We start from the raw sequence: 23,119 nt of genomic DNA on the forward strand, positions 1-23,119 counted from the left end.
TTCTCTTTGTGATGTTAGCAACCGTTGGTGTTCAAGACCTAGATACATTATTTCATTATGAGTTGCAAAATGGTTTAGATAAAATGAAGTATTTAGAAAAGTCTCTGAGGTTTTTAAAATACTAGGCTAATATAAAATTACATCAATATTTGATTTTCTGAAGAAGAAGGAGGAGGAGGAGATGGAGGAAGAGGAGGGGAAGGGGGTGGGGGGGATGGAGAAGAGAAGAAGGGGGAGAAGGAGGAGCAAGGGGAAGTGCAGGTGGCAGAGAAGGAGGAGGAGGGGGAGGAGAAGACCCACATAAGTTAAAAATAAAAAGTAAATAGACAAAATTCCTCCTCAAAAATATTTGGGAGCTGAGAATTCTTTCACTAAGGGGACAGCAACTGAAAGATAATTTGGCTTCTGAATCAAATGCAGGTCCATATCCCTCCTTTCCTCTTCCCAATCACCCATTTAAAGAATGTTGAAGACAGGAAGAAACCCACGGTAGGGCTGAAAATGAGAGGAGACATCATCAGATAAGAGTTCGGCACCATCACTCCCCACAGAACATTGATTTTAGCAGTTATGGATGAGAGTACCCTGGGGGAGTTGGAGAGACCAGTGGGGAAGTCCCAACACACTCTGTGGGGGGGGGGGGAAATCCAAGAAGAGATGCACTGAAGAGAGTAAGAGGAATATTTTTACTTTGCCTTCATCACCTTCCCCCAAGGTGGCACAGTTTGGTGCCAGGAGAGACCCCCATGGCCTATGATTTTTCCCATGAAGGGAAGTGAGAACATACTGAATGAGTGCCCCATTCAAGTTTGGCTTGGTCATGTGATTTGCTTTAGCCAAAAGAATACAAATGTAAGTTATATACTTTTCATTTTAGCCAAAGCTTTAAGAGCCCTTGCTTGATTCAGCAATTTCTCTTTCCCCTCTCCCATGAGAATAGTTTATCCTCATACAATACTTTGAGGGAGGGTCTGTTATTCCCATTTCATTGTGAGGAATCTGAAGCAGAGAGGTTAAGCAACTGCCCTCATCACTCAGTTGGTGAGGCATGGATAGAGTCTGAATTTGTCTCTAGGCAATCTGGCCCCTGTGTCTAGACTTTCACCACTGCACAATACTGCCTGTCTCCAACACATTCTTTTACTCCAATCATTTTAGTCTCTTGTGAGGTCCATTTTTGATTACTTAGCTTAGGGACAAAGACTAATATTTCCCGTTTCCTCTCAAAAAATATTTATGCCTTCCTAGTTACTAATCAATACTACTTACTTATTTCTCTCTAAGCAAAGGCTTCCTAGACCAATGGATGAGGTTTTTCTTGAGGTCTCTCAAAACCATTGTCAGTTTTTCCCTGTTTGACTTTAAATCTAATATCCACAGCTGAACTATAAGTAGATTTGTTACACATCTGTAGTCTTCACATTATTTAAAATAACATAACTCTTTATGTGAACATGTAATTAATATTTGATAAGTAAATGACTGAACAAATGATAGCTTGACCAGAAACATATGTTTATTCAACATGCTTCTTTGAAGTCTATTTCACAGAGACAAGCAACTCCATTTCTGGGCGCCTGGGTGGCTCAGTTGGTTAAGCGACTGCCTTCGGCTCAGGTCATGAGCCTGGAGTCCCGGGATCGAGTCCCGCATCGGGCTCCCTGCTCAGCGGGGAGTCTGCTTCTCCCTCTGACCCTCTTCCCTCTCGTGCTCTCTATCTCTCATTCTCTCTTTCTCTCAAATAAATAAATAAAATCTTAAAAAAAAAAAAAAAGCAACTCCATTTCTTTTAAATAGAAGTACAAGACAGGGAATCCAGCAACACATGTAGCTTAAATATGGTCCTCAAACATTGCTGTGTTCTGCATCTATGGAGAAAAGAGAAACATAGGACGGTTGTAGGGTTTCCTCAGGAATATTCCCTCAGTTGAGCCTGGGCAACAGAGTGGGTTAGAACAGAGGTTGGCACACTTTTGCTGTGAGGCCACATGGTAAATATTTTGGATGTTGCAGGCCACGTGGCTTACATCATAGCTCCTCAGCTTTTGAGAGCAGCTATTGAAAGTAATGTAATGAGCATGGATCTGCTCCAGTAAAAACTTCATTTACAAAAATAGATGTTGGGCTAGACTTTGTCTGAAGGAAACAAATTAGCTGTGATGGAAAATGTTGCCTATCAGCGATAGCTATCCTACTAACGAACAAGCAAACAATGCTTATTGACTTTACTGATAATGGTGTGAATATCTGCAATTGGAGTCTACCTACAGACTAAGTGCTCTTCTCCACAATTTTCTCTTTGTGTGAGAATGTGCCCAATGGACTGTCTTGGGTCTAAGAGGAGACTTGTAGAGAATTTTAAATTTAGAAGGAAGTTTAGGGAGTGTAGTTAATGTGGAATGATGGTGGTCCTGGCGTGTGACCGCTTAGCTACACCGCAGGGGGCGATGTACTTAGCGATGGCCGACTCATCTGAAAGAATTGTTGGATGAAAGGAGAGAGAGAAGAAAAAGATATCTATAAACTGGAGCCCATATTAAGTCCGTTCACCTTACTTTTGAAGAAAAGTACATCATATCAGGATTGTCAAAACTGCATAAATACACAGTGTTGAACAGGATAGTTAAAATATCTATATTCTAACACTCATTTGTCATAAACTGCTTTTTCTTGTTACATTATCTTTTTATGTGTATTACATTCTCTATGTCTCTAAACTATTTGAGAGCAGGGGCCAAATATTATCTTTCTTTTTAAACTTCGAAGTTTCTGACTCCATAGATATTGATAAATTTGTTCTGTTCATAGTTTCTACACTATGTATCTCAGAGCAAAGACACAAATCGATGTACTACTGACTGAATGGACTAAAACTAGGATCTACTGTAACAACAGAATCCATTTCTTGTCTCTGGGTTGAGATTCTTTAGTTGCTTCAGTTTCCCTTGACTTACCTGTCTCATAGTAATCATAGACTTTAACGGTCGCTGGCTTGAGGTCTCTTACTGGGATGTCTTGCAGAACCATGAAGGAAAAGCTGAGTGTCTGATTTGTTACCTAAAAGGAAAAGTGGGAGTAATGAACAGGCTAGAAAACCTCCTTCTCTCTTCCTTGAGTAAATTATATTCTTTATGCTTCTCAGATTCTTATGCACTAGTGTGTTTTAGGTGAGCAAACATTTATGGATGACAAGATGGGTTTTACTTTTTTATTTTAAAAATATTTATTCATTTATTTGAGAGAGAGAGAGAGAGCGTGAGCAGGGGGAGGGGCAGAGGGAGAGAGAGAGTCCCAAGCAGACTCCCCACTGAGCCTGAAGCGCAGTGCAGGGCTGGATCTCACGACCCTGAGATCACGACCATATTGAGCCACCCAGGTGCCCCCAAGATCTGCTTTAAACAAAACTTTGGAAACACTTTACCATGAACAAAATTCCCCTGATTTTCTCCTAAACAACTGAGACAATCCATATTCTCTTGTAGTCTTCTGTATGAGATTAACTCTCTGGGCACATGTGAATGGTTTCTAAGATGCCAGAGACTTGGCTTTGTACCATTTATAATTATTAAACTAGTCTTTTTGTGTGCTTGGATAAATCACTCCCTTTGCTTTATAGTCAGATTTGAAGATATTCATGAGGTCTACATTTTATATTCTCTTATATTGTGATATATTAGAATGTTTACACTATCATTGATCAACCACCATGTGGTATATTTATTCTTTTGCGGGAGGTCTTTAAAATAACAGACACAATAAACCTTTTGTTCTATTTCATAGAAATACTCATTTTCCAATTTTAACATAATAAAAGAGAACAAAGGACTCCATGGATCTAAAAGGAGATTTTTATTCTCTTAGAATAAAGGAACTTTCTGGAAGGGTGCTGTTAATTACCACTTTCCTCATACTACTTATTTTCTAGTGAAGAGATTCACTTAAAAAGATCACTAGTGTGTATAGTGTCAGCCAAAATGTCCGAGCTCTTACCTGTTCCACATAAATGAGGACATGGTTATTGCTTACTTCTGTCCTGCTCACATGGCTGGATCTTTCAAGCTGAGGAAAATTAGAAAATTTAAAAAGTTAGAAAATGAGAGCAGATTGTAGTAAGGGACAAATGTCCAAATGATGTCGGGAGTAGGATTCCTATAAATCATTTTCATGGTTAAATAGCCAGGGTACATTAAAGATATAAAAGATGGGTGAGGGGGAAGAATCAGATTTGGATGCAGGCTTCAACACTGTCATGTCTTGGCTGTGAAAAAATCTTCTGGCTTTCTATGAATAGACGGTAGCCAGGTATTTTCAGATCAGTTTTTCCACCATGCTTCAGTATCCAGGTAACACATTAGACCCTCTGACATCTGCGATGATTCTAGTTCATACCGACTTTATCATTGCCAAATTTTTTAGAGCATATCAGCCAATTTGGTACTTAATCATAGTCTGTCTTTCTAGCATTGTTATAGTAGATAAAGTTTCATGCCTGTGTGCTTTAAATCCCTAACTAGACTGTGGATGGCTCAAGGACAGGGACTCTTCTCGTGTTTCTCTAATATCATACAAGTCCCTCAGCTTAGAAACAAATAAGCAATTATTGAATTGAATTTTCTGGGTTTGGGAAAAATATTTCGTGAGGCAGGTTGCTATTGATAAGGCTTTGATATTGGTATGGTCTTAGTTAGAAGATACAGAGCATCCTTTTGTATGAGATCTATTAGGCTTAAAATACACCTACCATTTTTACTGTTGGTTTCAAGGGGATAAAACCAGACACCATCTTCACATCAACAATCACCATATTGGAGACAGAACAGCTCCCTGTGTAACTGTAGTGTCAAAGGAAAAAGGAGTAAGGGCTTTGTACGTGAAAGAAAGCCAGAGTCCCTCCTTTAAGACCTACCATAAATGTGCCTATCATCATGAAGTTTTCTATATAACATTATAACTCCTAGAAATCTCTGTTCCCTGGACAGGTATGACACTGATGTTTGGAACCCTGAATGTACATCAGATCTATGGCTTACTAAAATCATAGATGTTTAGGTCCCAATCCACAACTATCAAATCAGAGTCTTTGAGAATGGAGCTTGGTAATCTGCATTCATTAACACATTGTCAATTTTTGGACACTCCATTTATACTATACATTTGTTATTTAGTAGGTATTACTTTTCTATTTTTAGTTAACTTGAATGTAGCATGTTTCCAGAGAGGCTCCAAAGTGTTGTGAGATCAGATAGACTCTTATGCTTTATACTTTGAATAAATTGATGTTTACTAATTAGGTTGGTTGTCTGAAACATGATTTGTTTTACAATATCAATATCATTAGTTGTAGATACATAGTATTATATGCTGCTATGTTTTCTTAGGATTCCTATAAGTTGTTTTTTTTTTCTTTTATGAAAGATTTTATTTATTTATTTATTTTAGAGATGGACCACTCACGAGCAGGGGGCAGGGGTGCAGAGGGAGAGAGAATCTGACGCAGACTCTGTGCTGAGTGCGGAGCCTGACACAAGGCTAGATCTCACAACCGCAAGAGAATGACCTGAACCAAGTGTCGGACGCTTATCTGACTGAGCCACCCAGGTGCCCCAAATTCCTATAAGTTTTTGATGGGTTATTATAGGGTAATTTCTATATTTTATATTTAATTTATACCTCTATTTAATATTAGCATTTGCTATTTATATGTATGATTAGAAAAATAATAAAATAGAATTTAATTATTTTTAAATTATATAAAAATAGAAAAATTATTTAAATAAATAGAATTTAATTATTCAAAAAGGTAAGGAAGACTTAATTCAACCTAAAATAAAAGTCATTGTGGAAAGTAATTTATTCTTCAGCGTTGAGTTGAACAAAAATTAGTGTAAAAGTAGAAATTTATTAGAACATTTGAAGAGTCTACATTTTTTTATTTGAAAGTTTAAGACCAAACTTTGCTTTTAAATACTTTTAAAGGATTACTGAGGGGTGCCTGGATGGCTCAGTCGTTAAGCATCAGCCTTCGGCTCAGGTCATGATCCCAGGATCCTGGGATCAAGCCCTGCATCGAGCTCCCTGCTCAGCGGGAAGCCTGCTTCTCCCTCTCCCACTCCCCCTGCTTGTGTTCCCTCTCTTGCTGTCTCCCTCTCTGTCAAAAAATAAATAAAAAAAATCTTAAAAAAATAAAGTGTTACTGAAACGTTAAGACAAAAAAATTGCTAGAGAAAAGAATCACTCTGTAATGATACAAGGCTAACTTCATTAGTAGATACATCAATTTTAAATTATATTCACCTAATAGCATAGGTTCCAAATATATTCTTAATTACTGAAGGTTCCAGGTAGCTTTTAGACTCAGCATTAGGTGATTCAGTCAGAGGTCTTACCTGACACTCAGTGAGATCTGGAAGTTGGTGTGAACTTTGGGTCCATCACAAGTATGGGGTACAGTCTGTACTTTCAAGGCAAATGAGGAGTCCTCCTTCTCTGGAAGAATATTGTATTTCACGGATGTCTGTGGAACGGCAAGCACACCATCGGTATCTCTCCTTACCTGGGACTCCTCACTTTTCCATCATTCAACTTCTCCCGATTTGCCCTTCATTTGTCCAGGAAAGAGAGATCAGAGCTCCCCTTTCATTTGATAAGGTTAAAATTTCAAGAGTCTCACCTGAAGATACACACATCTGTCTCCTGTCACTGTTATGGAATATTCCCCAGGCAGCTCTGGCAATGAGACCTGATGCAGCAACAGGAGGTTGCTGTCATCCACTTGGAAATTTGTGACAAAGGCCTGTGAATTCTGGATGGTCACCTGGGCAGTTTTCTCAGTCCTGGTGAAGGTGGCTGTTCCATATCTGGAAAAAGCCTGGAGAGCCACCACCGTGTCCTGGAAAAGACGAGTGGAGAACCCAGCCCCACAGAGTAAGTTTTTGGTAGCAGGGATTTTCCCCCAAAGTCTGTGTTGGTTACCACAAGGGGAGGCTGGCTTTTTTCCCCTGAAGTATACACCCACGCATTGTTTTTCCTTTTTCTCTACCTTCAGGCATCATCAAAGTTATGCTATTATTTCTGCAAATGAAATACAAGATTATTGATGCCAGTTAGCCTTGCCATTTATTTTCCCTTATATTGATTTTGTCCTAAGGGATTATTCTCTCTATCCGGAAGTTGCTGCCTGCTCTTTCTTTCTTTCTTTTTAAAAAAAAAAAAATATTGTTATGTTAATCACCATACATTACATCCTTAGTTGCGGCCTGCTTTTTCTTATCAACAGTCCTCTTGACTGTCTTTAAAAAAATTGGGTTGAGGGGCGCCTGGACGGCTCAGTCTTAAGCGTCTGCCTTCCGCTCAGGTCGTGATCCCAGAGTCCTGGGATCGAGCCCCGCATTGGGCTCCCTGCTCCACGGGAAGCCTGCTTCTCCCTCTCCCACTCCCCCTGCTTGTGTTCCTGCTCTAGCTGTCTCTCGCTGTCAAATAAATAAAATCTAAAAAAAAAAAAATTGGGTTGAAAATTAGCAAGTTAGGAAAAAGAATGACTGGTGTTAACATAGATAGAAGAGTGAGAGAAATTGGTGATGAGTGGTGATATGAGACAGATGAACTTTCCCAACTCTCTTTTCCTCTTTTATACAGCTTATTTTCATTCCCTGCACCTAATTTCTCTGAAAAAGAAGTTTTACTATGTCCATCCTAAATATTGAAAGAGGATTGTAGGAGCAAAAACCCAGATTCTCTGGATGTTTAACACAAAAGGAAAATTCCAAGAACTTCAACTTTGAAAAAAAATCAGTTTAAAGGGGAAGTCAGAAGGGAGTTCACAAGGCAGGTAGAAAGGATTGGAGAGCCTGAACAGGACTTCTCAATCATTCTATGAAGATCAACGTGAACTCCACTTGGTCCACTTTCCTTTTAATCGTACAATTTTCTGGCTCACCTTAGAGGATTTCTTGTTGGAAGGATCCTACAGATGTAGTCTGGAGCCTAGAACACTGATTCTTTTTTTTTTTTAGATTTATTTTATTTATTTGAGGTGGGGGAGGGGCATAGGGAGAGGGAGAGAGAATCCCAAGCAGACGTCCAGCTAAGTGTGGAGCCCGATATGGGTCTCGATCTCACGACCCTGAGATCATGACCTGAGCTGAAATCAAGCGTTGGAGGCTCAGGTGACTAGGCCACCTAGGTGCTCCTAGAACACTGATTCTTAACTAAGGGCAATTTTGCCTTGTCTCAACTGGGAGCAGGGTGCTACTGGCATCTAGTGTGGAGAGAACAGGGGTGCTGCTAAATATCTTAAGGATCCAGGACAGCCCCTCACAACAGTAATTATCTGACCCAAAATGTCAAGAGCACTGATACTCAAAAACCCTAGAGTGTGGCCAATGACCAATGTGTATAAGCTTTAGAGAGGAATGATGTTTAGGGTAAGTAGCCAAATCGATAGATGTTAACATAGTGCTTAGGGAAAAGTGTTTTTGGGGAATGTCTTAGATCTCTTTACTCCATATTCCCACTGTCTTCAAATATCCCTAAATAACTCTCCCAAGATGTAATGGTCTCTTCTCTTTTCCTTGTTAACTGCTGTGTTCTTCAAGCTTTCCCATGTGCCATGTGAATCTAGAGTCTTGAGAAGACTATTTGGGAAACACAGACCTGGGTGGAGGAGAAGCCCCCCTGGGAATTCTGTTGCTTTGTGATCCACTTCACGATGCGCGAGGTGGAAGTCAGCTCCTCTGAGGTCAGGGCAGGCTGGGCCGTGAGGAAAGCCAGGAGCACATAGGATGTCATTTCCACCTCAGCTGAGGGAGCCGGGGGTTGGTAAAAATGCCCCACTGGTGCCCTGGGTTTCTGACGTCGCTCCCAGTGGACTGAGTTATCTTAACGGGTGAGAAAAAGGAGAGAATCCTAATTATCAGTACATGATACGTGAATACACATTTGTATCATATGGAGCTGAAGATAGTACAGAGAAGTAATGTTCTCTCTGTCGTAAGCCCTGCAAATTCACTAACTCACATTTCCATGCTAAAGTTGGTTCAGTCCTGTGGGGATAAGTTGAAGAATGTTGTTGAAGGAGGAAGCATAGAGCATCTTTATCAGTTTTTCAAATATTATTTTAATTGAGTCAGGGGAAGAGAAAAGTGACAGAGAGAGTTCTCTGGAGAGATACTTCCTGGAAACTGAAGGATAAATTGGAATATAAAACCTACCTATTGATCTCAGAGGACTTTTGTGATAATCTCTGGCAAAAAGAGATAAAAACACTTTGGAAAAGTTATTTCACTTCCTTTAGTATGGTTTTTGGTTGTGCCTCTTTGCATCCAAGTAGGGAGACAGATATCATCTGAAGTATATATAAATTAAATTAGAGAGAGCATGGGGGGAAGGGCAGAGGGAGAGGGAGAATCTCAAGCCGACTCCCTGCTGAGTGGGGTGCCTGACATGGGGTTCGACCCCACAAACCTGAGCTGAAATCAAGAGTCACAAGCTTAACTGACTGAGCCACCCAGACACTCAAGAAGACATTTTTACAAGAGGCGTTCTGATTTCACAATATACGAGTTGGCTAAGGAATTCCAGATGAAGCTTGTTACTTTCATTGGAAATATAACCCTCCTCTTTTCATAGTATCAGTGTAAATGAAAGGGGAAATTTTTTACCATTTTCTCTCACCTTCTTCCACAGCTTCCTCATCAAGAGAGTTCAGTATTTCCCTCTTCTTATCTTGATTTCCCACTAGGGCCAAAGCATAGGCCAACAATGCCTTGGCTCCCACGTGTCCCCTCCTTTGCTGTGTTCCAGGCAATCTCCAGGCAGAATAGGGCATTGCGAATAAACAGGGTGCTGCAAAGACAAAGAGGTAATGATGTCAGATTAGGGTAGGTAGAGGATGGAGCAAACCCTGAGTTGGATATTGTTCGACAGAAGTCATTCGTGGTTGTCAGCCAGCCAGGTAGACAGCCAGATAGCCACGATATTGAAATTGAAAAAAATATTTTAAATCTCTTAGCTTTATAGTTAAGTCTTTTTTTTTTTTAAAGATTTATTTATTTTTATTTTGAGAGAGTGAGAATGAGAGAGAGAGAGAGAGTGTACATGAGAGGTGGGAGGGTTGGAGGGAGAAGCAGGCTCCTCGCTGAGCAGGGAGCCGAATGCGGGACTCGATCCTAGGACTCCAGGATCATGACCTGAGCCGAAGGCAGTCGCTTAACCAACTGAGCCACCCAGGCGCCCCTATAGTTAAGTCTTAAAAGAATAAGGCTAGTGAGCCTGTGGTTTTTGGATTAGTATAAGTTCCATTTAGTGGATTAACCAAAGAGCTTATCTAGCTGAGAAATGTCTCAGCATTGAGCAAAAGGAAAGTTGAGACTTGGCTTATAATAGGTGGTGTTACAGACATCAGGCCTGTAGGTTCCATGGTAGGAAATGGGATTGAGGTGAACCTTACAGTGACTGGAAGAGGAATCTCCAGAAGAGCAATAGTAATGTAGGCTGAGAGGGTCACTTCATCTTCTACTCCTCCCTGTTGGGGGGAGGGGAGAGAGAGAGAGAGAGAGGGAATTTTTATTAATTCTACTCTCAGGGCGCCTGGGTGGCTCAGTTGGTTAAGTGACTGCCTTCGGCTCAGGTCATGATCCTGGAGTCCCGGGATCGAGTCCCATGTCGGGCTCCTTGCTCAGCAGGGAGTCTGCTTCTCTCTCTGACCCTCTTCCCTCTCGTGCTATCTCCCATTCTCTCTCTCTCAAATAAATAAATAAAATCTTTAAAAAAAAATTCTACTCTCAAATTTTAGTATATTCTCTACTGCCGTTTCATGGGGACCCTTCTCAGGATCCGTCTCTATTAAGCAAAATAACATCTTCGTGCAAAGCACCGTTTCTTCCGCCTCTATAATTTTCAGTTTTAATATTATATTCCTTCCTTGATGCCCTCTCACACTGCTGGACTTCATCTTTGCAATTTCTCTGTGCCTTTCTTCTCCCCTCACCTTTGGAGGAATGTTAGTATTAGTGTATCATGAGGTTCAGGATAAGTACTCAGAACACCTTACCTTAATGGCATTGTTGAGCAGTGAGCCAGAGCTCCTGAAACAGCCATTGTCTTTCTGCCTTTGGGAGAGCCACGTGAGGGCTTGGGTGATGTGTGCTTCATCGATAAAAATGTAGGTTTGAGCCTGGGAAAAAGTCTTCAGTACAAAGGCCGTGAGCCTGAAGGGTGAGGAAGAGTGGGTGCTGTTTTCTGTACAGCACCCTAACACTCTGTTTCACACACATAGACTCCTTTTCCCCCCAGTGCACCCTCATGAGAGTCAGTGAGCTATCACTAAGAATTTGGAGACTTTTTCTGTTAACGTGGCAGCTTCCATATTCTTTTTGCTTAGCTACAACATGTTGTTAAATGCATTACCAATCGGTCCCTGCTTCCTAAAGCATTTCTGTGTCACTTTAGAGATTCAGGTGTCTCCTAGTGTTCTTGGGTTGTTACAATATTTGCTCTCACCTTCTGGGCTTTCTGTATTTATTTCTTTTTCACAGATTTCTTCTCTTCTCTTCTGCAGCTAATACTCTAATGAACTAACTACTTTGAATGTCTTGCTTCAGTAAATATTTCCCTCCACATCACCCAGCCCCTCCACCACTTTCTGGGTCATTGATTTCCACTTGTTTTCCTGTGTGGTCAGACTTATTCAAGACAGATAGATACATAGAGATAGATGAGCAGATGGACAGACAGGTAGATAGATGGGGTGGATGGATGGACAGACGGATGGATGAAGAGACAGAAGACAGACGGATGGATAAACAGAGACACACACACACACCCACACACACACACACGAGTCATCTAGTTAGAAGGTAGTAAAGTACACTTAGTTTTTCTAGCCCATTTCTAGCATCTCTCAGTGCTGAGAAAAAACTTAAGAGGGAAAATCACTAACTTACAATGGTCCCTTAGGAACATGAGAAAGAAAAGATGCTTGGTGTATTAAATGTAAAAAGATTCAACTTCCAAGTGTTCTCAGTTCTGCCATTTGTTAGTTGTTTATACCAGAGACGTTTATTTATCCATGCTGAATGTCATTTTCCTCCTTTGTAAAAAGAAGTGAATAGCTCTCACTTGACAGGATTGTTTTAAGAATTAAATAGGCTACTATATGTACATGCTGTGAACTCATAGTTGAAACTCAGAATAGATTTTCTTTTCTTACCAAGTGTTACCTTGGTTCCTTCCATACTGTTCCCCGAAGGTGCTATAGGAACCATCTTGGTGTTTGTAGTTCAGCTGTCTCTGGTAACCCGGGATGAAAGGTTCAAGTAGTTCAAGCAGTGTTATAAAAAGGCAGGCCACCCATAGGTGCAGGCTGATGCATCCAGAAGCCACAGACATTGTATGGTCTCTTATCTAACATAGTTTTAGGAATATTATGGATATGTCATAACACAACATCCTATTAAATGGTGGGAAAATTGTCATTTTCACAAAAATCACCATCATTAGCTTAATATCTGGTAATATAATTCAGGTTTAATCGGGAAAAGTCTCAGAGTAACAAAGTAAACTTTTCTTTGACTCACCACTGGTAAGATAGCCAAGGGCCTTGGACTTGATCTCTGGAGTCAACTGTTGGGTTTCATTCAGATAGTTCAAGACATAGATGTTAGGAGCAAACAGGAGCATGTTTTGTTCTCCACAGCCATAGGGCATCTGGAGGAGATTCTGTATATTTTGCATAGCAGAACCTAGTATGTCACCTAGGGGATGTGAAAGATTAGATGTCAGAGTAATTTGAGCCCTTAAGTAGACCAACATTATTAAAAACAAATTACTTTCATATTTAGCATCATAGACACCATCATTTAGGCAAGAGGAAATTTATATTTAGAGAGTGAGATTTCCAGAATTCTAATAGAAATAGATGCTATTAATAAGTTGAGATTTCAAACACAACTATTGGGTCACCTGGGTGGCTCAGTCAGTTGAGCATCTGACTCTTGGTTTCAGCTCAGGTCATGATCTCAGGGTTGTAAGCTGCGCATCAGGCTCCAGGCTCAGCGGGGAGTCTGCTTGAAGATTCTCTCCCTCTGCCCCTCCCCTTACTCTCTCTCTCTCTCTCTCTCTGTCTCAAATAGAGAAATAAATCTTAAAAAAAACCCTATGGATTCAGATGTATGATGGCTGCTCTTTTGTCCCGAGCTTCCCAGGTGCAAGATGACTCACCCAAAACTGAGAAAGAGGCTCTGGCAGATTCTTTGACCACATTGGTGGGAGCTTCAGGGATAACTGCTCAGATATTTCAGTACCTTTGGAAACAGACAACCCATATCAAAGTATGACATCTCTTATAGCGATACAATGTAGTGGTTGGGAGGGGGGCTTCAGAGCCACACTTACTAGCTCTGTACCTTGGACACATAACTTAACCTCCTCATAGTCTAACTTGCTCATGTGATGATTCAGTGGAAGAATGCATGTAAAACATGTGCGCATTACAATAGCCTCTGCAACATGGGAAGTCTCCATACATGTGAGCAGTTATTATTATGGTTATTATTATATTTAGCGGTATTATTCTCTCTCCTTCAGGAACCCTGGGTCTGAGGAATAAGGACTTTGGCTTATGATGAGATCACCTTTAATTGTCCAGCTCTTCTTGGCACAGAATGACTTCCAGAGTCCTTTCCCCTCTCACTTTACTATGTTCTGGGTAGCTGTGCATGGTGGCTCTCTCTAAAAGAAGCCTGGGAACTGGTGGGGCATATAGTTCTTTGATCTGATTGTCTTCATTGTCTGATTTTATTGTTCTCTGATTTTATACTTTAAATTGGTCCTTCTCGAAAGACAAGAACAGTGTCATATACACTACAGATGTAGAACTAATACTAATGTGGCAATGTAACTTAAAAGCTACAGTTGTTTCTTAATGATATGATGGTTGGGTTTTTTTTGCCATGAAACATTTTTTCAGTAAGATGAATACAAAGTGCCCCCCATTTCATCATCAACTATTTTAGAGAATATCACTGTCATTCAATCTTATTATGATTTTGCTGTCTTTCTACCTAGATTATGACACTCTAAGCTACTACATCCTTATTGGTTCATGAGCAGCCCCTGGGCTATGGAGGTAAAGGCTAAATGTGAACTGAGCAAGTATTAGTCTTGTCTGCACCCCTAAGCTACGTTTACCCACTCTCTTGGGCTCAGTGTCCTCTTGTGTAAAATGCATATAAAGAAATACTTATTGCTGTGCCAAATTTAAGGGAACATTCTAAAGATAAGGGGAGATAAAATGTAGGGACATGCATTGTAACTTGACATACATATCCCTGTGGGGCATTATTCTCACTATGATCATGAAGATGGACTCTTAACAGAAGTGCAAGTCATAGAGTTGAAAGTCTTTTCTTGTTCAATACCTTCAGGCTCAAGTGGAAAAAAAAAATGGAGAAAAGGGATAAACGTCCAGGTTTTTGAAGGACAACCGCAGATTCATTGCTTTGAAGGGTAGGGTTTACACTAAACAATCTTAACATCCTACTTATTATCAAATTACTATAAATCCATAAAACTCTGAAGAACCATGGAGACCAGCAGAGGAGAAAATGAGGGGTAATAAGGAAAGAGAATCAAAGGTACAAAGTGTGAGAAATAAATGAATCTTAGAAGAGACGAAGAAGTCAGGAAAAGGGACTAGCTCTGAAATAATTCATGAGAAAAAGTATTTATGATAAGCTAACAAGGTTAGCTAAAAAATTTACTACAATACTTTTAGGACAGGAAATTCCATTAGTCTTATCAGGTGGATTGTGTGGGTACAGTACTGATTATTCTTTGTTAGCTCAAGAATATGGCCATACTGTTTCTCACTATTACTATTGTTAGGGTCTCAGAAAAATACTGAAGTGGTCCAGACCGACTTACCTCCAGCAACAGGATTTTGATGACTGTGTCTTTTCTCCCAATCTCCGGGACCTCAGCAACCTCATTTCCACATAGCTCTGGGGACTGCACTGCCTCTGCACCCACTGAGAAGTTCACATTCCCTGAAACAAAGAATGTAGAAAAAAAAATGTGCATCCATCTTGATATCAGTCCAAGCCATCCCTAATAGCTGAAAATGACTTTGTGCTCTGTATCACCTTGAAGGGCTGCACTTTGAACTTACTACTGGCTGGAATAGGAAATAAAGCTGGAAAAAACTCAAGGCTAGCAGACATTGAGTGATCAGTGCCCAAGTACAGTGACTGTGGGGCCCAGGTGCTGTGGGAGTACTGGGAGGAGACCACTGTGGGTAGAAATCAAAAGAAGAAAAAAAAACTAACCTTATGGAATTATATTTGTGTGAAACAAAAAAAGCGAATGTGATGTAAGTAGTGTTCAGATACCCACCACCCCTGTTGATTGGAGAACCTTTTGGGGGCATGTCACTCACCCAGAGTTTTAGGAGTTACCGTCCAAGACAGAGTTTGCCGCTCATTTGCACAGATGCAATAGGATTCTTTTTCCTTCTCATTTTGGGATTGTAGGAAGCCTGGAGAAGCTTTCTGTTCCACACTGACCTATCATTTGCAAGGGAGGCAGAGGGAGAGAAATTATCAGAATACGGAGAGACAATGAATGCACAGAATTGGGGCCACATATGAGATGTTGCTCTAAATCGTGATTTGGAAAAATGATGTCATGTAAGCTCATTCATGCTTTGAGAAGTATGAGAATGGCAATTATATAAATCAAGGATGATTACTTACTAGGAGGATCTGGCCTTTGCAATAGGGTAAATTGGAGAAATCTACAGATGTGGAAGCAGTGGGTAGGAGGGAAAAGCAGCAATGGTATATTGCCGATGGGAGCACTACCTACTGGTTTCTGCTTGTTGGTTCCTACCTCTCATGTAGATTTTTTCCCTGACTCCCTTCTTTCTTACCTTTTCCCACTTCCTGCAACATTCATCACATGTCTACTATGTACAAAGCATAGCAAATTATGAAGAGTATGTAAGAAGTTCCTGATCTCGAAGATATTGTGTTATGAAGGGGATAATCTATGTGCAAAACTGTGACAAAGTTTACAAAGAAATATTTGCTGTAAAAGAAGTTACAAGCATATTGTGGGAGTTTAGAGATGGGAGACCTTGAAAAATGACACTCATGGGATTAATAAAACTGAGTTTTGTGTCAGCATCAAGAATTTTCCTGGCAAAAAGCCTATCCCATGATAGAGGATGCTGTAAGATTCAGGAAATTTTTCAAAAATGTATGTGATTTTATTTATTCATTTGACAGAGAGAGAGAGAGAGAGCACAAGCAGGGGGAGCGGCAGAGAGAGAGGGAGAAGCAGTTCTCCCCTGAGCAGAGAGCCCCACACAGGGCTCAATCCCAGGGCCCTGGGATCATGACCTGAGCCGAAGGCAGACGCTTAACTGGCCACCCAAATAATACAATATATGTTAAAAAAAAAAGAAGAAGAAGATAGCAGGAGGGGAAGAATGAAGGGGGGGGAAATCGGAGGGGGAGATGAACCATGAGAGATGATGGACTCCAAAAAACAAACTGAGGGTTCTAGAGGGGAGGGGGGTGGGAGGATGGGTTAGCCTGGTGATGGGTATTAAAGAGGGCATGTTCTGCATGGAGCACTGGGTGTTATACGCAAACAATGAATCATGGAACACTACATCAAAAACTAATGATGTAATGTATGGTGATTAACATACCAATAAAAAATTTTAAAAAATGCATGTGATTTGGAGATCCATGATTTCAGTACCTGTAGCTCAAATGTCATTGTGTTGCTTTTCTGATCATGTCCTGCTTGCTTAGCACAAACAGTGCTTGTGCATAATTCCCAGAATTATCCACAGTCTTGGGAACAGAATCAGTCGCTGAGGGACCGAAGAAGTCTTTGATTCTCTCCACCCTTTCAATCCACTCTCATTTTCCTTACCCGGATACATTTGGGAAGGTAGTTGAGGACAGTGGCCTTGAGTGTGAAGGCCTCTCCTTGGATCACAGAGTAGGGCATTGTGAGCTCCACAAAGAAGGGCTGGAAGGCTTGGAGGGAGGCGGGAAGAGAGAGACCAAGTCCAGGGTCATTGGACAGGCAGAGGGCCCCTGCCTTCCACTCCGTGATGGTATCAGGGACTGTTACTCCCACTTCGGCCACCCCTGAGGAGCTGGGGAAGATAGAGATGTGAAGAACAGAAAGTGAGCAGGTGAAACATCTCTTCTTAAGTGAGAATCAATATGTGCACATGTGTACACTAGGTTATGTATTGGGAAACTGAGTTGGGAAAACAAAAGGTACTAAATGCTGCCTCTTTCCCTTATCAACATGTCTGTACCTTAAAGAAAAATATTTGAATGTAATTCAGTTTGGTCCTTAAACTCCCCTCACTGTTGTGTGATCTCATAAACCAGCATACTTAAGAATCATGATCCAAAAAGCAAACCATTACATTTACATAGCTTGATGTGTTTATGTGCATGTTCTAATCTTGTTTATGGAAGGCTCCCCCAATGGCATTAGGCAATCTAACATTTGGATACTTTTAGTACCCATGTCTGTTTTCTGGCAGTCTCAGGAATAATTCTTTTAGAATTGCTCATCTCTGAGACAATTTTACTAATAAATCCAAATAATAAAAGCATTTTCTTAGGCCCATCCTGAAAGGATGAGAGGTTAGATGATTATTTAGAATTTCTCAGAAAGATTATCTTAGAGTTGGAAATGCTAGAGGACCCATGTTCACTCACTCACAGCCAATGGAGGAGAATGAAGGTACTTACTCCACCACTACCAAATCCCAGATCCAGGTCTCAGGGAAATAAGTCCGTACTGTTTTAGAGATTGGCTCTGGACTTTGCATATTATTTGCAGACATGATATTATATGAGTGAAATTGAGGAATATATGGACTTGCTCCTATACCTGCTATCAAAAATAAGGGAAAATTACAATCTAGTCAAAGAAAAAGCATCTATTCATTTCATAGTACAAGTGTGAGACTTAGAAGAGCAAAGTTTTAGTATTCCTGCTCAGATTGTCTCCTAAGAGTTGTAGAACTTTGGAAGTAACTTGTTGAGCCCTTATTCTTTGAGAAGACAGGAGTCTTCATTAAAGGTAGAAATTCCATGTATCTTAGAGATAGCATAATTCTACATTGAGTGGAGGTTTGTAGGATGAGATAACTTGGAGATGCATTTATGGTTTGTGGGAGAAATAGTGAGTTCTCAAGGTCACAGAGTATTGTTTCCTCCATAAGAAGGGTTGAGCAGAATATGCCAAACTCTCTTTAGACAACATGGGTTCATTTGTTTAAGTTACCAGTGGGGTGAACAGAATTTAATAATATCAACTCTTTGTACTGTACTGAAGCTTGTAAACTCATTGTTCTCTTGATAACAAGGCTAGAGCATTAGATTTTATTCTCTTTATTTCTTGGGAAGGAGAAATGAAAAATTCAAGATGCCAAAGAGAGACATTTCCATTTGGTATAGCGCTATAATGGAGGCAGAAATTGTTTATAAAAGTGAGGGGGTAGAGAACTAAACATGAAGCCTTTCTGGTTCTATGTTGTACCTGAAATCATGCTTAATTAAATTTGAGTGAAGCTCTCCATCCAAGTACTCCATCTGATATTTCCGAATTGCCTTTGTGAAAGAATATTTATGAGGAAAAACATTGCCAGACATTTCCCCTCAATATCTCTCTCAACTGTAAAAAGCATCAATAGTAATTTCTTTAAATAAATATCATACACCTTCTTTCCCTCATGTCCTTCCAAGTGGTAGCCATCTCTATCTCTGCCTTACTCTTACAGTAAATGGATTATTAGTATTCAAGTTTATCTAAATGGATGATGCATCTAAATAAACTATTTTCTCTTTCCTGCTCCAGATGTCAAAGACCCTTCAACTTCTCCAGCTGTTGCAGTTAGCGAACAATGGCTTAATGTGTTATTTTAACTCTGTTTATTGGATGATGACAATATTTTCCTTATCGTCTCATTCTCAAGGTCAACTTGATTCTCTATTGATCCTTTCACAGTGTTTACGTTAAAATTCTATTCTTCCTTATGTCACAACTCATAAACTCTACTGAGATGCCTTTAGATTAATTTCCCAAGACAAAATATTACTATTATTATTTTGCTTCTTTTTCCCATCTGATTTCATCAAAATGTGTTGATCCCTGGACACACCCACTTATATTTTATTTCACTGCTGATCACAAAATACTTTCTTCTGGACATTCTGTTCATAGCTGTTAAACGGCCACTCAATCTAGCTTTGTGATACTTGTATTCATTTTTGACCTTTGCTACTTTCAAGCAAAAAGGTATAAAAGCTCAAAACTTAATTTCCTCCTAAATGTAGTATTTAGGTGATCTATATAAGAAACGTATTAGATCACTTTACCCACCCCTTCTGAAAATCTTTCCATCTCATGCAGAGTAAAATGTCAAATTCTTACAATGACCTACAAAGACCTATACAATTTGGCCTCAATTATTCCACTGATCTCACTCTCCCTTGATTCACTCTGTTCTGACCACAATGGTTTCCTTACTTTTAGAATGTTCCAGACAAGCTCTCACCTTAGAGCCTTTGAGAGACAGAATAGTGTAGAGGTTAAAAAACATGGATCTGGAGTCAAACAGCCAGATTTGAATCCATCCCCATTCCATATCTAAACTGGTTGTGGCATCTTAATGGGTTGAGTTACTAAGTCTTTCCAGGTTCAGCTTTTCCATTTAAAAAGTGGTGATAACCATAAAAAAGAAATGGACCGACTTATTTCACTTAGCATTATGCTCTCTAGCTCCATCCATGTTGTTGCAAATGGCAAGATTTCATTTTTAAAAAATATTTTATTTATTTATTTGCCAGAGAGAGAGAGAAAGAGAGAGAGAGTGTGAGAGTACAAGCAGGGGGAGCAGCAGGCAGAGGGAGAAGCAGGCCTCCTGCTGAGCAGGGAGCCCAATGTGGGACTCGATCCCAGGACCCTGGGATCATGATCTGAGCAGAAGGCAGATGCTTAACCAACTGAGCCACCCAGGCATCCCAAGATTTCATTTTTTTAAATGGATGAATAATATTCCAAGGCAGTCAGAGAAAGACAAATACCATATGATTTCACTCATATGTGGAATTTAAGAAACAAAACAAACAAGCAAAGGGAAAAAAAAAAGAGAGAGAGACAGACAAACCAAGAAACAGACTCTTAACTATAGAGAACAAACTGATGGTTACCAGAGGGGAGGTGGTTGGGGAGATGGTTGAAATAAGTGATGGGGAGTAAGGAAGGCACTTGTTATGATGAGAACCAGATGATGTATGGGAGTAAGGAAATCACTAAATTCTACACCTGAAACTAATATAACACTGTATGTTAACTAACGAATTAAAACAAAAATTTCAAAGAAAGAAATGGAAATTATGAGGTCATGGAAATTTTAGTTAATGCTGTGGTGATAATCATTTTGCAATATATAAAAGTGCATCAAGGGGTGCCTAGGTGGCTCAGTGGTTAAGTGTCTGACTCTTGGTTTTGGCTCAGGCCATGATCTCAGGGTCATGAGACAGCCCTGTGTGGGCCTCAGCGCTCAGCAGGGAGTCTGCTTGAGATTCTCTCTCTCCCTCTCCCTCTGCCCCACCCCTCTAAAAAATAAGAGCATCAGATAAGCACACTGTACACCTTAAGCTTATATATGATATTATATGTCAGTTACATCTCAATAAAGCCATGTATATTCTATCTCCCTCTCACGGTCTTCTAAAACAGAGTAAGCACTCTACAGGTATTTTCTATTATTGGTGTTGCTTTCTATGACTGAAATACTCTTCTTCCAGATAGTCTCTTATTTTGTTCTCTTCCTTCAAGTCTTTGCTCAAATTTCACTCTCTTGGTAGGATATTCATTGAACACCTTATTGAAACTTGCAACTCCCTTAGTCTCGATATTCCATTCTCTCTTTTAATTTTTCCCATAGCTTTTGTCATCTTTTAATAGACTATTTAATATACTTGCTTATTTTGTTTACATTCTTTCTGTGTCCATTAGGACATAAACCTAAGGTGAAGATTTTTGTTCTCAGTATTTGTTAGGTCCAGAAAATAGGTCAGTAAGTGTTCAGTGAATATTCATGGAACACATGCATGAATAATAACTCCAATTTTTATGACTTCTTGATTTTTGCAGTTTCAGGCCCTAATCATTTCTATCATTGTCTAACATGATTTTAATCCCTTTTTTAGATGAACCATTCTCTCTTTCTCTCTCTCTCTCTCGTGCTAGGGACATTATTAAAGTTTTATTCTCCATGTATATTGTTCTATGTCATCAAACCCTTTGAGGTTGTATGATGGCTTACCAAACAGACATGGGAATGGGTTTTATGTTACTTAAATTACTTTCAAGAACTTTCACAAAATATTCTAGTTTTTGTAGCTCTCCCATTGTATCATATACTTGATTCAGTTATATCTACCCATTTATTATTCATTATATCTATCTATTTCAATTTTCAGCTATTTATATCTATACATTTTATAAGCTTTTTTAGTTATATCATATGCCTTATTAAATTCCAGAAAATTTCCTTCTCCTCCTTCAAATTTTCATAGTTTAAACTTGACCTTCTTCCTTTGTAACTTAAAGTATCCGACTCAACTTTAAAACACTCTGGTCACTTCTGGCTATGCCGTTTACCAGCTAAATGATCTCAGCAAGAAACATCTTATCTGAATCTTGGTTTCTCTATGTATAAAATGGTTACACTGTCTATCTCATTTTACCATTTTTTTTTTTTGCAAAGTGATATTGTTGGATGTAATACAAAATTGAAAGTAATTTGTTATTTTACCTGCCATCAGTGGTTGCCCTTCTCTTCCTACAGGTGGGTGGATCATTGAACATGACTGTGGTTTTCGGATTTTAGAGTTGGTGAACACCTTTAATCCCATACCCTGTAAAAATGGTGACTTAATAGGTTTGTAAACTTGATTAGACTATATGAAATATATTTTCCTTAATAATGTCCCTAAGTAATCCCAATAGCCTTAATGTTATATTAGTTTCATGGAGATACCCAAACTCAATAAATATAAATAAAGTGGTAAAATTACAAACTTTGTGGCTTATTAAGATTTTATTACTTATGGCCTTTTGCAAATAAACTAAATATAACAAAATTATTTCAACGAAATGTCAGAGGTTAGGTCTAGCCCTGGCCCTGACTTATCAACTGTCAGGCTACACAATTCTAAACTATATATATATATATATATATATATATGTATATATATAAAACTATATACAGTTTTACTAACATTAAAACATTCATAAGCTGGTACATTAATAAGTAATAAGGACTTTACCTTTAAGAAGTCCAAGCCCAGGTCATAAAATGTATTGCAGCTTTAGCTTCTCTCTCAGATCACTTGCTCTGGAGGAAATTGTGGGGACACCCAGGCAGCCCTGTGAAAGAGTTGGTGGTGAGGAATTAAGGCCTTCTGACAATAACTATATGAGTAACACATCTCAGAAGTAGACTTCCAACCTCAGTCAAGTCTTCAGATGACTGAAGCCCTAGCTAACATGTTGACATGTGGACTGACATGAGAGATCACAAGCCAGTACCACCCAGATAAGTCACTTCGGAATTCCTAATCCACAGAAAGTGCATATGATAATAATTGTTTATTGTTTTAAACCACTAAGTTTGGGGAAGATTGTTATACAGCAGTAGATAACTAACCACAAAAACCCTTCAAACTTTATCTATTTACTTTGTTCTTGAGTAGGAGAACCAAATGGTCACATAAATTGAGCATGCATCCTCTATATTGGGTGAATGACTATTTTCCAGGTTATTGTCAAAGCAAGTGACTTAAAGATTTTTAAAATTTTAAGAACCCAAATCTCTAGTTATGTTCATAATCCTTTCTTACCTCTATAATATTCAAAGCTGTGTAGTGCAACTGAAGCAACTATTAAATTTATATAATGACACAAAATAGGACAGACATAAAAATATTGAAAAGTAGACTGAATTCCTTCAACACAAGCTGAAAAACAGCTTAGAACAGGCTAACATAAATACAGAGTATAAGAAAAAAAT

The 23,119-nt window shown here is 39.4% G+C and overlaps 1 protein-coding gene across 1 annotated transcript in view; it reads right to left on the reverse strand.

The window, feature by feature from the left end:
- Positions 1–2,389: 2,389 nt before the first annotated feature.
- LOC148163700 (pregnancy zone protein-like) overlaps positions 2,390–23,119 on the reverse strand; it is a 56,503-nt gene continuing 35,773 nt past the window's right edge. The window contains exons 13-25 of the mRNA XM_088025703.1: positions 18,577–18,647; positions 16,942–17,170; positions 15,434–15,560; positions 14,923–15,044; positions 12,576–12,717; positions 9,673–9,843; positions 8,653–8,876; positions 6,671–6,889; positions 6,387–6,514; positions 4,742–4,832; positions 3,991–4,059; positions 2,955–3,057; positions 2,390–2,472 (exon numbers count right to left, since the gene is read on the reverse strand). Coding sequence (XP_087881829.1) covers positions 2,390–2,472; positions 2,955–3,057; positions 3,991–4,059; positions 4,742–4,832; positions 6,387–6,514; positions 6,671–6,889; positions 8,653–8,876; positions 9,673–9,843; positions 12,576–12,717; positions 14,923–15,044; positions 15,434–15,560; positions 16,942–17,170; positions 18,577–18,647 — 1,779 coding nt within the window. The remainder of the gene's footprint in view (positions 2,473–2,954; positions 3,058–3,990; positions 4,060–4,741; positions 4,833–6,386; positions 6,515–6,670; positions 6,890–8,652; positions 8,877–9,672; positions 9,844–12,575; positions 12,718–14,922; positions 15,045–15,433; positions 15,561–16,941; positions 17,171–18,576; positions 18,648–23,119) is intronic.

This window comes from Eumetopias jubatus, unplaced genomic scaffold (assembly GCF_037043125.1).
Source record: "Eumetopias jubatus isolate StellerSeaLion01/CBP00866 unplaced genomic scaffold, mEumJub1_p1.0 scaffold_8, whole genome shotgun sequence".
Taxonomy (NCBI): domain Eukaryota; kingdom Metazoa; phylum Chordata; class Mammalia; order Carnivora; family Otariidae; genus Eumetopias; species Eumetopias jubatus.